Raw genomic sequence first — 12,727 nt, forward strand, 5'->3', positions numbered from 1 at the left:
GTTGTCAATGAAAAATCAAACCGCGAAATCTTTTGAATTGCCGGATTAAACCGGTTCAATCGCATTGGATTGTTAATTTGACAATCAAACCGGTTAGTCCTGATTCTCGACCCGACCCGACCTATTTCACTTGATTGGAGATTGTTAATTTTGCCCAAATTCTCTAAAACGAAGATCCTCGTCGATCTCGTGAGAAGGCCAAAGGCGTCGTGTGCAAAATCCGCAGTTCTTTTTCTATTTTCATTAATGGATTGTTTCTGTTGAAGAGCTCCTCTATTTTCTCTGTGATTTTCTGGGTAGAGATTTCTAGGGTTTCTATTTGCATCTCTAACCTTCGGAGCTGCTAAATAGTCTACAAGACATTTCTCGTCTTTTTGGGTTTTCTTGATTTAGGGTTAGGATAATTTTCTGTGTGTGTTTTCAATCCAAGGAAGATAAAAAAGATGTATGCTGATAAATTGGAGGCTGAGTCTGGTGGTACCAGGAAGGTGGTTAAGGATCGTATCAATGGTGGTTCTTCTGGCGATATCTCTACTCGCCTCCGACAAGTCACTGGCAAAAGGTTCTAATTTCTCTCCCTTCTTTTTTAACTTTTTGTCAGAGATTTAGCTTAATGTTCTTGAGGATTCTTCAATGTGTTTAGCTAGTACTTGGTGTAGAGATGTAGCTTACATTATAATGTTCCTTTTAGTAGCCCAAGCTTGATTATGAATTAAGGGTATGGATTCTGCTCATTTGGTTAGGTTGGTAGGACTTTCTGATTCTATGATTTTGTCCTTTGAAATTGGTAGTTTCAAACAACTTCACTGATTTTTTTTTCCAAATATATCAGCTTTATGAGCTTCTCTACTTTGAGTCCCCGACCTGCATAGTTATAACTCTATCTGATATTATTGTGTTTCGTGATTGTTTTTGGGACTTGATTTTTTGTGATTTTATAAGGGTTCTGAGGCAATTGATTTGAATCTTTATGTGATGAACTTTGTTTGCTTTTGCGTTGGAGGATGGTTTATATTCAGCTCGTTAGTCTTCATTGTTAATCACACGTTTCTCGTTCTTCATGCTTTCAGGCAAAGGCAGGATGACAAATGGGAGCATGATCTTTTCAGTAGTGAAAAACCTCAACTTTCAAGTATGTTTTTCTCTCTCTCTCACCTGTTCTTTCCAGTTGAAAATTTAAGTATTGGCAAAAGTATTTCTTTATGGTTGTTGATTTTTCTGTCTGATGGCGTATGAAGATCGCAGAGTTGATCCTAGAGATCTTCGTTTGAAGCTCCAAAAGAGACAGCATGGGTCTCAAAGTGGGCGAGAAGCCGGTTCAGGCGTGCGGGATTTACGGGAAAAGCTTTCTGGGACAATGAATCAACCAAAAAACAGTGACCCGCCAAAATCTAAAGTGGAGGCTGCTAGACCAAGCATGAAGAGCGTAGCGACTGAAACAGAGACTAGAAAAACTTCCAATCAAGCTACCAGGAAGAAATCACAGCAGGCAATATGATTCACTTTCCTTCAACTATATTTTTCCATCACTACTTTATTCCTTGGGAGAAACCATTCTTCTGACCGGTGCGAACATATAGTTAGACAAATCTCTTGTATACATGCCATCCACTATTGTCTCTTAGCTTGTCTTCTTTTGTTTCAGGCTGATGCATCGGTTGATAGCTTTCTGGAGTCATTGGGTCTCGAGAAATATTCAACTGCTTTTCAAGTTGAAGAAGTATGCAATGTCTTCTATCAAGCTGATATTTATGTCTTTGTTATTGATGACACATATATAACTTTCTTATCCTTTTTACAGGTTGATATGGATGCTCTCATGCATATGACAGATGATGACCTCAAGGCTATGCTCATACCAATGGTAAGCTTCATGTTCAAGCTGCTACACTTGTTATATACAATCTTACAGATTTTGAATGAACGACATTTTCTCAGTTTGTTTGATCTGTACCACACTCAGTTTCTTACTGAGGAAGATTTTACGCTCTTTTCATAAGCCGTGTTTTTTATTGTAGGGTCCGAGGAAGAAGATACTTCTTGCTTTGGGATCTAAACGCTAAGAGCTTAGTGACTTCTACATGATGGTTTGAAGCTCAGCTGAATGGTGTCCTGGAGTTGTTAAATTAAGAATTGTGAGAAGTGATTCTGGATTTGGCCCTCTTTTTCTTGATTGTATTTTGCCCTTTTCAAGAGCTTAGTATTTCGGTTAGACATCTGTAATCTTAAACATGGTGAAACATACACTGTTTGATTGCACCACTTTTGATGTTAGAGAAGCCTCAAGATAAACTCAATGACAAAAAGGCCTCGAGAAGATAAACACGATGGCAAAAATTCAAAGGAAACCTAGAGTTCGCTTCTCAATGCAATGTATTGTTATCATAATTTGTATTCAAGCATAAAAACTTAAGTTACAGGGAATATGTAGTAAGCTAAAGGATCCTATGCTGTCTTCTTTCTGGTTAGCCATGTCAAGTACTTTGCCTTCTCTTGTCTGTATCTCTTCCATTCTCGAAATGCTGCAAGGACAATGTGTCCTACCACGGGCAGGAAGAATGGCTATCCAAGAAAGCATATTCATATGAGTCTCAGAGAAACAAGAAGATGCTAATAATAGTAGTAGAGACAAGGAATCTTACCGAGTACACTGCAAAGCAATGTTCATAAGAGAAGTAGCTGACGGACATGATAGACGGATGGAAGAAGGCATTCTCGGCTAGGGACCTTGCTTCCCTGGATGAACCTTTACGACACACAAAATCGCAATTTCTTGTTACATTCACATATACTAAGGTCGAACAATATTATTTTGAATATATATGAAGAGTAACATACTGGCTGAAGAACTGTATCCTCCCAAAGAAGCATTAGACTGAGCCAACTTTGCTGCTTTCAGAGAATATTTCACCTGGTTTGGGGGAACACAATGGAATGATTAGAACAGAAAAAGGTCTCTAGAAAAGGGTTCTATTTGAGAAACATACTTGTTCTCCAATTTCATCCTTGATAATCATCCTAGGGAGTGACCGAACCTGCAAGCGTCAAGTGATTAGAATTAGAAAAAATTGAAATGGAAACACCACGATGCAGCAGAGCGTGCTATAACTAGGCATGTGGAGTTAATAACACACCAATCTAGAGAGAGAACCGAGGGTTGTTGAACAAGAATGGAGATTGAAGCATGTGTGCTTCCGTGACAAGACATCCAATTCCCTGCAATGATACAGCAGTAAAGACAACACCCATCAATATTCCTCATTAGCATCCAGTGTTTTACTTTTAAAACTTGTCGATCCATAAGCTCACATCAATTTTAGGTTTATGAATTCTTACCACTCTGTGAAGCCTCTTTCACTAGGCAAAATCTTGTAAGTGCCTAATCCACTGGTATAAATGGCTTCAGACTTAAAGCCAAATAGTTGTCGGAATTGTCCCAAGAAAATTTCAACAATCTGCTCGAGTTCCTGTTTCAAAAAAGTGCAAAAATCAATGATGATACTTCAGTGATCTTCCAATGCTCTGCAAATACTCGATGAAAAGTAACTATGAAATCTGAAAAGTGAGTATGAAAGTACCAACCAATATATAACTGGTATAAAGCATATTATGACTATGAAAAGTGAACCGAACCTGAGGCGATATCGTGTTCCTAATAGGGCTTTCAGAATCCTTATCACAACTTTCCGGGTTCCACACAATAACACCGCCCCACATCTATAAAACAAATTGACAAGATGCCATTGTTTTCACAAAGAACGTCTACCAACAGATTAGGAGAAGGAAAGAAAATGTTGATGTGTGGATACTAACCGGCGATATGAAGCCATTTGTTTTAGATATCTCCCCATTTGGCAACTGTAGAAGAAGAGGGCACTCTTTTCCAGATGGAATATATCTGACAATATGAGGAAAGATCATAGAGTTGAGATATTTCTGTGTAAACATATCTGCTCACTTATCAGGAAACAGTATAGTATAGTCACAGTATCAGGCAACATAATAAGCAAGGATGGGCAGGGTAAAATAATATACACCACAAATTGCAGTATTTTGGACCGTCCACTGGCTCCAGCAGAAGTATCCAAGTGCCATTCGTTCGAATTCACCTGGCGGAATCATTTAAAAAGATCTTTTAAACACATCAGTTAAATTAGTCATGGAGATTGAGAGAAAGAGTACATACGAAAAAGGGAAGATCACTGGTCCTAAAGATGTAGCTATGAAGTTTTTCATCCCAAGATGAAAACGAAGACTTCGGTGTATGATACAAAACCTAAAGACAGACAAAGACATTAAGCTCGGGAGAATAGCAAAGATGCCAAATATTTGGGTCTCGTGGTAAATGCTACCTGACTTTCGACACTTATATTAGCTATAGGTGCTAAGGCCTTAGTCACCGGAGCCAACAACGCGTCGTCTATCCTCTGAAAATCCCTGTCAACATAGCACACAAACAAAGCAAAAGAAACAGTAAACACTAAACGCTAAGGCTGAAACAAATCCAAAAAAAGGTGAGACAGGATAAGTCTTGGATCATTACCAATCGTAGACCCAATCACGTGGATTGGAATTTAATAGACTGAAGGAAAGAACAATCTTCCCATCTGATCCCACAGGCATAAACTCCCCATGGATTGACTCTTCATCTCTTCCACCATTCATAAACACTTTAACAAAAATCTCAGAAACTCTAGCCACAATGTCACCATATCTCTCTTCTAATCCACTCCCCACAACCCACGCATGCCTTCTCTTTCCCACCACAGCCTTTATTACCTCATCTTCACCATTGGCATTCTCTTTATTCACCACAACAACACTGTACGTTTTCCCACTGTTCTCAGAACATCCACTAAACACATCATTCAGTGACTCATCCACAGTATCATCCAATCCAACACCAAACTCATTTCTTTTGATCACTCCACAACGATAAGAGCACGTGGAAGGATTGTGAGCAAGTGTTTCTAAGCACTGGTCAGCTAGGTTTTGAACGGTGACAGAGATGGAGACATTGCAAGAACCACATTGTGAACTTTGATGAGTCAACTGATTTATACCATCTTGTATCTGAGATCGTAAGTTAACCGGATCCTTCGATTCGAAACCGACGAATACGGCGTGGAAATTGCAAGGGAATCGTAAAGGCGTCGACTCGATTTGATCGGAGAGTGAGTCTATATCGTGGAACGGTAACGGAGAGCGATATATTTCAACTGACTTCCAAAGAAACGGTACACCTGAAAACCTCCGAAATTAGAAAGAGGTAAAGCAAAAGGAGATCTAATAATAGTCGGAGCTTAAGGGATGATGAAGAAGACCAAAACTAATACCTAAAAGGAATGAAAACAGCACAGAGGTGGTGATGAAGAGACGCTTCAATCCAGGTTTTGTGGAACGCATAGTCTTCGGATCAAACTCCGGCGTGATTTCCGAAGTGTCTATCGTCGGATTCAGACGATCGGAGGTTTCTTCCATCGGTGCTTCCCCAGGGTTTGAAGATGCCACAACACTTGCTCTACTTCTCTCGCGTCGATTTTGTTAGTTCGTAGTATTTGAATATCTTATATATCTTAATTATGACCAATTGTTCAATAGCCGTCTTAGCTCAGTGGTAGAGCGCGTGGCTTTTAACCACGTGGCCGTGGGTTCGATCCCCACAGACGGCGTTAGAATTTCCTTTTTTTTCCTTTTTCTCCTCATAGTTCTTTTACATGGGAACAAAGAGCAATTCCATTGCCTTCAAGCTAAACAAAAAGCAAGTGAGCTTACTGAAACCAAAAAAAATAAATGTTACAAGAAATCCTCAGATGCCTATATCCGCATATTCGTTAACAAACACTCTAAAACCCTATTAAAATCGTATCTTAAGAAATCTTATATCAGTTCAGGGTTTTTTGGTTCCAGCCAATATCTGCGTTTGGAGATTCTGGTTGTCTTCAAGCAATCTGTCATACTCCAACAATAGCTCTGACGACTGCTTTTGAAGAGCTGTAACGTGAGCTTCAGCTGTTTCGAGCTTCGTTTCTTTCTCTTTGGCTTCATTCTCTGCATTCTTCAGATTCTCTGAAACAGATGACAGTTTCTCTTTCAGCTGCTTGATTTCCTTTGATGCCTTCTCTTCTTTCTCTTTCAGTTCAGTTCTCTCCTTTCTAAGTTGATCGAGTTCTCCTTTCGATGACCCGTCATTGCTTCTTAAAGTGATTAGCTTCCCAAGATAATGATGTGTCCGGTCAATAATGAAGCCGAAAAAGAGCACTACACCTGCAAGACCATATGAGGCAAATATCAGAATGAGTTTCACTACTCCTTAAAATCCACAGGAAGATTCCAAATTTGGTGAACATCAATCAACACAGACAGTACCAAGTACAACTATATGGAACCACTAGAATGAAAACAACCATAGAGATCCTCCTTGCCAAAGATATGTATTCGCACAAATCATGTTATTAGTTTTCCAGTTCACTATATTACACAACAATGTAAGGTTTTGTTTGCTTCTATTCATATCATCCTCCAGCAGTAGATGTTGAATCAGCCTCTTATTATTCAGGCCAAATCTCCTGCTAATAACAACTAAGCTAGGAGCAACAGCTAAAGTGGGGATTATAATTTTGGGTACAGGGGAAGAGGGTAACAGAGTTTGCCCCAATTTACTAATCTAGAACATAGCATCTACACTGAGATTCATTCAAACAAAAGAAAGAAAAAGAAACTGACCCATAAGAGAAGCCTCGAGCAAGTGTGTTCTCCAGAGGACTTGATCCATAGGAGACATTGTCCCGAGTTTCGCACCCTTGTTCTGGATCTTGATTATATTCATGAGATTCGAGAGGAAGATCACAAACATGGTTCCGGCGATGGTTTTCACAGTAGCTGGAGCTTTCCCCAATTTAAGCTGGTCTAAGCTCTTCATTACAAGCTCCCTTAAAGGACCAACCTTTACCAGTAGTAAGAAAGCAATCGCACCTTCTGCGAACAGAACCAGGAATAGTAACTGAATCATGTCTCTGATTCCGACCAAAAGGGTAAAGTTTCTGCCTTTTTATCAAAACTCACGCCCAATGTAAAAACCCTAAATTCACTTCCTCTGTAACTCTTCTGGGCATCAAAATTTCGAGCTGAAAACAAAATCCAGATCGGAAAACACTAAAAGATCCAAAATTGAGTAGCTTTTACGCGATATCAGCGGCTAAACCGTTTGGTACCACCAAGAAACAATGAAACAGAGAGGAGTATGCGGAGAACAAAAGAAGACTCTGGGAATTGAAGAAGACGATTGGTTTCGCAGCAAGAAATACGGCAGAGTGTTTAAGACTTTAAAAAGTGTTTTAACAACGAGAGTTCATTTTATTACAAAAGTATGTTTTTGCTTTAGAGGTCAATGTTTGTGACATAAACTTGCGTATTACCGTGGTCCGTGAGTCCATGACCAGTCAAAAAGTGTAATCCTACAATGCTTACTGTGTGACTATCTTTTTTTTCTTTTGACAAAACTGTGTGACTATCTTGGAGAAGACTAATTCGTTTTCTTGATATAGTTCATAACCGCATTATCATTATATAGTTTCATAATTGCATATACCACCACGTTTGATTACTAGTAATCGAGGTTTAGATTACTAGTAATCGAGGTTTAGATTAGAACAAGACCTCACCATGCCAATTGCCAACCTCTTTTCTTCTACAACGCACCTATTTGCTATTCCCTTTTTTCTTTTTACATAATACCTAATAAGTAATAACTATTTAAAAAATCAGAAACAAGTGGTTATAATTTGATGGACTAATTTGCTAAAGTCAAAACTAAAAACATTATAAAAGTTGGTGGTTACAAGTTGGGTATAACCTTTAGGCATAATATATAGAGACAGCCATTGAACTCGTCGTACATTCATCCACCATTGAATTTTATATATGTCTTGTGGTAATTAATTAGCTAGAGATACTAATATAACGAAATACAATAGTTGCAGTTGTAAGCATGTTGGCAATTCATTCACCAGCAAACCTTTTTAATTTTTATCAAATAATAATATATATAGTTCCTTTTACAACGTATTCGGCAACAGTTTGTCAAAAAATCATTATAGAAATTAACAGGTTAACTTATAAATAAATCAACATCGTAATATTATTGCGACATTACTCATTTATGATGTTTTTAGTGTTGAAACGTACGTGTGGTTCCGGTCTTATTAGTAAATGATACTTATATAACTTAGAAAGGGTTGATTTATTTATACATGATGAGATTTCCTTATGTGATAGAACCGTATCATATATCAATATTCTAAGTATATATATATTCTAAGTATATATTCCAATATATCCTAATAGTAAATCTGAAAATCTCTCTCATTGGCAAGGCTTTGGGACGCGGTTAAACCACGTCACGCCGTAAGGTTTTGAAGGAGTCAATGTAGAAGACTTTGAGAGAAGAAACGGAGACATTCAAACTTTACAGACTAACACCAATCGTCAACGCCACTTTTTTATATATCTATTAGTACTTCTCTCTCTCTCTCTTTTATCCCTCTTGTTCAGAGTTCAGACCTAGCTAGCCATTGTTGAAGCCTTTCTTCAATTCTCGTTCTAGATCAATCAAGAAATATGGCAGTAAGTTGGAAAAACCTCTTTTTGTATATACTCTCCATCTCGTTTGTTCTCATCTCCAATCTTTATATCTCAAAAATGTTTATGACGAAACCATCATAGACGTCGTATGTTTGTCGGAAATTTAACTTATCGATCCTATTTTGTCTGGTCTTTTCACAATCACAATGATTGTTTATATGATTGGCTTAATCACATCAGAACAGATATCTGTGTTTTGTTTCAAATCAGTTGACTTTCGTATGTATTTTGTCTTCTTAATTGAACCTGTCCCAGTGTGTGATGGAAAGCTTGAGCTTAGTTAGCTCTCATAGTTCTGATTAGTTTCACTCACATACATGTCGATTTCTTGCATTCCAAGTTTGATATTTGAATTTGAAGTCATTAGACTCCTAATTTTGACCATCTTCTCTAAAACATTTTCATTGTTTAATGATTGATTGCAGAACCGTCCACACGTTCCAAAGTTCGGGGACTGGAGCAACCAAGACCAACCATTCACGGTCGTCTTTGACAATGCAAGAACAAACAAACGACAAGACTTGTACGAATCTATTGAGAAACCAGAGACCAAACCTCAAGAACAAGCTCCTCCTCCTCCTCAGCCTGCTCGCAGAAATCAAAGACCAGAACCACCAAAACCGGTTAAGGAGGACACACCGAGAGCACCTCCACCAGCCGATAAAAACAACAGAGTCAGCGCTCCCCCGGCGGATCAACTATATAGAGGCGGGGGACTCTACGGAAGCGGAGGAGGGGGCGGAAGCGGACACAAGGCCGGAAATGGAGGCGGAGGTGGACTATATGGAGGTTATGGAGGTCCAGCCGCAAACCAGCGGCAGCCACCAGCTCCTCGTCCAGCGCCGCCTAGACAAAACAATAGAAGCGGCAACAACGGAAGGGTATGAACACAAACAAACTATGAACGTGGATCATACTTTAATATATGTTTAGTCATATATCGAAGTATAAAATGTTTTTGATTTTTGTTTTGGTAGTAGTAACGTAGGAATTGTTGTTTGAAGAGTCACATTTATATAGTTCAAGATATGTGATATTAATGAAATTAGTTTGCTTATTTATCATTACTTGATATGGTGAAAATTGATGATATATATAGGGAGCGACAACGATACCGCCATTCCCAGGATCAGTGGGTGCAGGGGAGAACATGAGTTACACACACATTTTCGACCAAGTCAAAGAAGAGAGAAAAGAAGCTGGCAGATCCTACGGTAGCACAGCCGGCAACACCCCTTCTCGTCCCATCAACGGTCATCGTGAATCTCCGGCACCATCCAGCTCCTCCTCCAAGGTAAGTTTATCTAAAGTGAAATTATATAGTAATTTTTTTTGTTATATCGTTCCATCGTTATGATATGTGTATTAACGTGAAAATGGGATTTGTATAGGTCTGCTGCTTTCCATGGGGCCGAAAGGGAACCAAATATTGAAGAAAATGTACATATTTATGAATTGAAGAACTTACCTCATTTTCTTGGATATATCATATTTTTTAATTTGTAACAAAAGGATTGAAGTTTTTGGAGAATGGAGCTTTTTATTTTTTAAATTAAATTTGATTCTCAAGTAAGGATGGTAGTGTGTTTGTGTTGTGTAATTGAATTTTTGTAATGAAAAAAATTGGTTTATTGATGATTATAAGACAAAATAATTGCGTAAGATATCAATGTATTTATATCTGTTAGGAAAGCCCACGGGCTTTTGTCCAAAAAAGGAAAGCCCACGGGCCTTGGTCATATCAAGAGGTGAGTCATTTGAGTCGTCGTGTGAATTAAATAAAGTATTATTGGTAGCAAGTACCAACGAAAAAAAATAGTCTTTTTATCTTACCAAAAAAAAAAAAAAAAAGAAGTCTTTAAACAACACGACGACTGTACGGTTGAGGCATGTAAATTGGTATGGAGAGTACAAGTTATGACTAATCATGGGATTTGATATAGTGGACTCAATCTCAACCCACACAACACAACATAAAAAAAGTGTAACGGTGTCAAATCTCATATCCAAAGTAGTGATTGAGTAATCCTTTGGTTCTTTGTATACTAAATCCTTTTGAAGCCTTTCGTTTCTCTCATTCTTCTCTCCAGTTCTGCTTCATCTTCGACAGCTTCCTCTCTTAAAAGGTACAAACTTTGAATTTCTCTGCCCTGAATTGTACAATCTCTCATGGTTCTCTATCTCTGGATCTGTCGATTGAGTTCTCTGTTTGATTTTTCTTGTTTCTTTGTTCGTTTCCTCGTGGGTTTCCACTTCCACTGTCACTGGGTAGATCTTCAACAAAGATGTATACTTTACCGCCTTACTGGATATTTTCAAGTTTGAATTTTTTTTAAGTTCTTTGATAAAAAATCTTGCCTTTTTGCTCGAGTTCTTCAATTCATAGTGAATGTGACTTAAATCTTTGAATACTTTTGTTGCTGAGAAGTTAAATCTTTGTACTTTTTGAGCTGAACTTGAGAGTAGCCTAATTCAGTAGTGACTCATATTGTTTGTGACTGAAACTTTGAAAGGTTTTGGCGTAACTCACAGTTGGAGTATGACTTCTCGGGTGGTGAGAACAAATATGAGACTTCGAAGGAGGGATGATGTGAATGGGACTCAAAGCGAACACCAGGGAGATCAACAAGGGGATGAACAATCTTCAACTGTGGTGCCGGAGATTGTGCCTGCTCCTCCTCTGATCGTTATAGATGCCATGGAAGATGATGATGATGTTGTTGAATCAACTGCATCTGCTTTTGCTCTGGTCTGCTCTCTTCTCTCTCCCTTTGTTTTCCCCTTTCTTAAGTCATGGTGTTTATGTAAAAGTTTGTTGAAACTGTTTCATTATTATTCCAGGCTAGAATCAAATCAAGAGGCGCACGTAGAGGTCCCGTAGTTGTTGATGTAGACTCAGGTGAACCAGAATTTGAATGGTTCCTTTGTGTTGCAATATCATCATGTCTTATATAATTGGGAGAATACAGTAAGTGTATTTCTTTGTTCACTTTGGTTAGTGTGATGGTATGAATACAGGTACCAATACTAGATCCACAAGGCGTCGCTCTGATCAAACTAGTGCTGACTCGGCTGAGCTTAACAAGCCGGTAAGAGATGTGGTGATTTTTTTTTTAATAGTTTTTGCTGCTTGGAGTTTAGCTCACCAAGTTTTATTATCTTGTTCAGAGAAAGTCCATGGCTGTGGCTCCTGTAGAGGAACCAAAATTTAACTGCCCAATATGTATCTCTCCATTTACTGAGGAGGTGTCAACAAAGTGTGGTCATATCTTCTGCAAAGGGTGCATAAAGAATGCGATATCTGTCCAAGCTAAATGCCCGACATGTAGGAAAAAAGTCACTGCTAAGGACCTTATCAGGGTATTCCTTCCAACCATGAAATGAATCATACAGAAGCATCACTAATAGCCATGTAAGCATAGTTGATAATATTTGTTTTTTTAGTGTGTGTGTTGAGTTCTAAAAATTGGCACTAATATACAAACAATATTCTTAGCCGTTCAGCTCGTTTTCCTCTCTTGCAGGGTTAATGGTCTATCGATTCTATCCCCCAACAATGAAGAGATATTCATCAATTGTAGTTTGTCATGTCGATATCGTTATGTTTTGTAAGAGAGATATCTAATCTAGGAATTATGGAAGACCTACTTTTCTAATGAATATCATTGATTGGTGATCTTCGTTATCTGCGTAGTTCCTTATCGCTTAGTGATTGTTAAGTAATTTTAGTGGAGATAATGTTGAATCTTAAGAAAGTATTCTATCTACATCATGAGCATCTAGTATGGGCAGTTATTTTCTCACTCACGTTCAGTAGAGGACAGTGAATGGCATCCGCACATTACTCTGTTGGTCCACAGGTTCCTCTAATAGTTATGTGATAAGTTTTTTTCTTATTATATGGTATTAAGAAAAATCATTGACTGTTCAGTTCATAGCACACACACACAAAAGTCATAGCCATGTTTGTTGATCATTAGTTTAACTGTTCATGATAATTTTCTGCAAATTCTCATTAGATTGTTCCTCTATGGCCTTGAGTAAACAACAAGCCCTGACAGTGGTCCAATAGCAATAACGAAAG

General features: G+C 38.3%; 5 protein-coding genes and 1 non-coding gene across 8 annotated transcripts; 4 read left to right on the forward strand and 2 right to left on the reverse strand.

Annotated features, from left to right (window-relative positions):
• Positions 1–97: 97 nt before the first annotated feature.
• LOC104744900 (uncharacterized) lies at positions 98–2,348 on the forward strand. 2 transcript variants are annotated; one of them, XM_010466026.2, is made up of 6 exons: positions 98–562; positions 1,071–1,132; positions 1,239–1,489; positions 1,646–1,720; positions 1,802–1,864; positions 2,019–2,348. In XM_010466026.2, the coding sequence occupies exons 1-6, from the start codon at positions 444–446 to the stop codon at positions 2,061–2,063; spliced, it is 615 nt and encodes a 204-aa protein (XP_010464328.1). In that variant the 5' UTR covers positions 98–443; the 3' UTR covers positions 2,064–2,348. The 2 variants fall into 2 exon arrangements, 1 of the variants encoding a protein (XP_010464328.1); XR_015581309.1 differs by having other exon boundaries at positions 124–562; positions 1,239–1,566.
• Positions 2,338–5,537, reverse strand: LOC104744899 (uncharacterized). Its single transcript, XM_010466025.3, has 13 exons — positions 5,337–5,537; positions 4,544–5,243; positions 4,353–4,437; positions 4,187–4,276; positions 4,036–4,109; positions 3,814–3,898; positions 3,634–3,717; positions 3,337–3,467; positions 3,135–3,216; positions 2,988–3,035; positions 2,839–2,911; positions 2,643–2,746; positions 2,338–2,562 (listed from the first exon to the last, which is right to left on the reverse strand). Exons 1-13 carry the CDS (start codon positions 5,479–5,481, stop codon positions 2,446–2,448), a joined length of 1,818 nt encoding a protein of 605 aa, XP_010464327.2. The 5' UTR covers positions 5,482–5,537; the 3' UTR covers positions 2,338–2,445.
• A 63-nt stretch (positions 5,538–5,600) lies between these two features.
• TRNAK-UUU (transfer RNA lysine (anticodon UUU)) lies at positions 5,601–5,672 on the forward strand. The gene has a single exon. It is a non-coding gene; the product is annotated as a tRNA-Lys (tRNA).
• Positions 5,673–5,751: 79 nt separating this feature from the next.
• LOC104744901 (uncharacterized) lies at positions 5,752–7,382 on the reverse strand. The gene is made up of 2 exons (XM_010466027.3): positions 6,727–7,382; positions 5,752–6,267 (listed from the first exon to the last, which is right to left on the reverse strand). Exons 1-2 carry the CDS (start codon positions 7,010–7,012, stop codon positions 5,891–5,893), a joined length of 663 nt encoding a protein of 220 aa, XP_010464329.2. The 5' UTR covers positions 7,013–7,382; the 3' UTR covers positions 5,752–5,890.
• An 899-nt stretch (positions 7,383–8,281) lies between these two features.
• Positions 8,282–10,305, forward strand: LOC104744902 (uncharacterized). The gene is made up of 4 exons (XM_010466028.3): positions 8,282–8,625; positions 9,069–9,524; positions 9,743–9,937; positions 10,035–10,305. The coding sequence occupies exons 1-4, from the start codon at positions 8,620–8,622 to the stop codon at positions 10,074–10,076; spliced, it is 699 nt and encodes a 232-aa protein (XP_010464330.2). The 5' UTR covers positions 8,282–8,619; the 3' UTR covers positions 10,077–10,305.
• A 114-nt stretch (positions 10,306–10,419) lies between these two features.
• On the forward strand, positions 10,420–12,321 carry LOC104744904 (uncharacterized). 2 transcript variants are annotated; one of them, XM_010466029.3, is made up of 6 exons: positions 10,420–10,769; positions 11,157–11,392; positions 11,485–11,542; positions 11,662–11,732; positions 11,812–12,055; positions 12,168–12,321. In XM_010466029.3, exons 2-5 carry the CDS (start codon positions 11,183–11,185, stop codon positions 12,025–12,027), a joined length of 555 nt encoding a protein of 184 aa, XP_010464331.1. In that variant the 5' UTR covers positions 10,420–10,769; positions 11,157–11,182; the 3' UTR covers positions 12,028–12,055; positions 12,168–12,321. The 2 variants fall into 2 exon arrangements, with proteins under 2 accessions (XP_010464331.1, XP_010464332.1); XM_010466030.3 differs by having other exon boundaries at positions 10,449–10,769; positions 11,176–11,392.
• The last annotated feature ends 406 nt before the right edge of the window (positions 12,322–12,727 follow it).

Source organism: Camelina sativa, chromosome 15 (genome assembly GCF_030686135.1).
Source record: "Camelina sativa cultivar CO46 ecotype springtype chromosome 15, ASM3068613v1".
In the NCBI taxonomy this organism is placed as follows: Eukaryota; Viridiplantae; Streptophyta; class Magnoliopsida; order Brassicales; family Brassicaceae; genus Camelina; species Camelina sativa.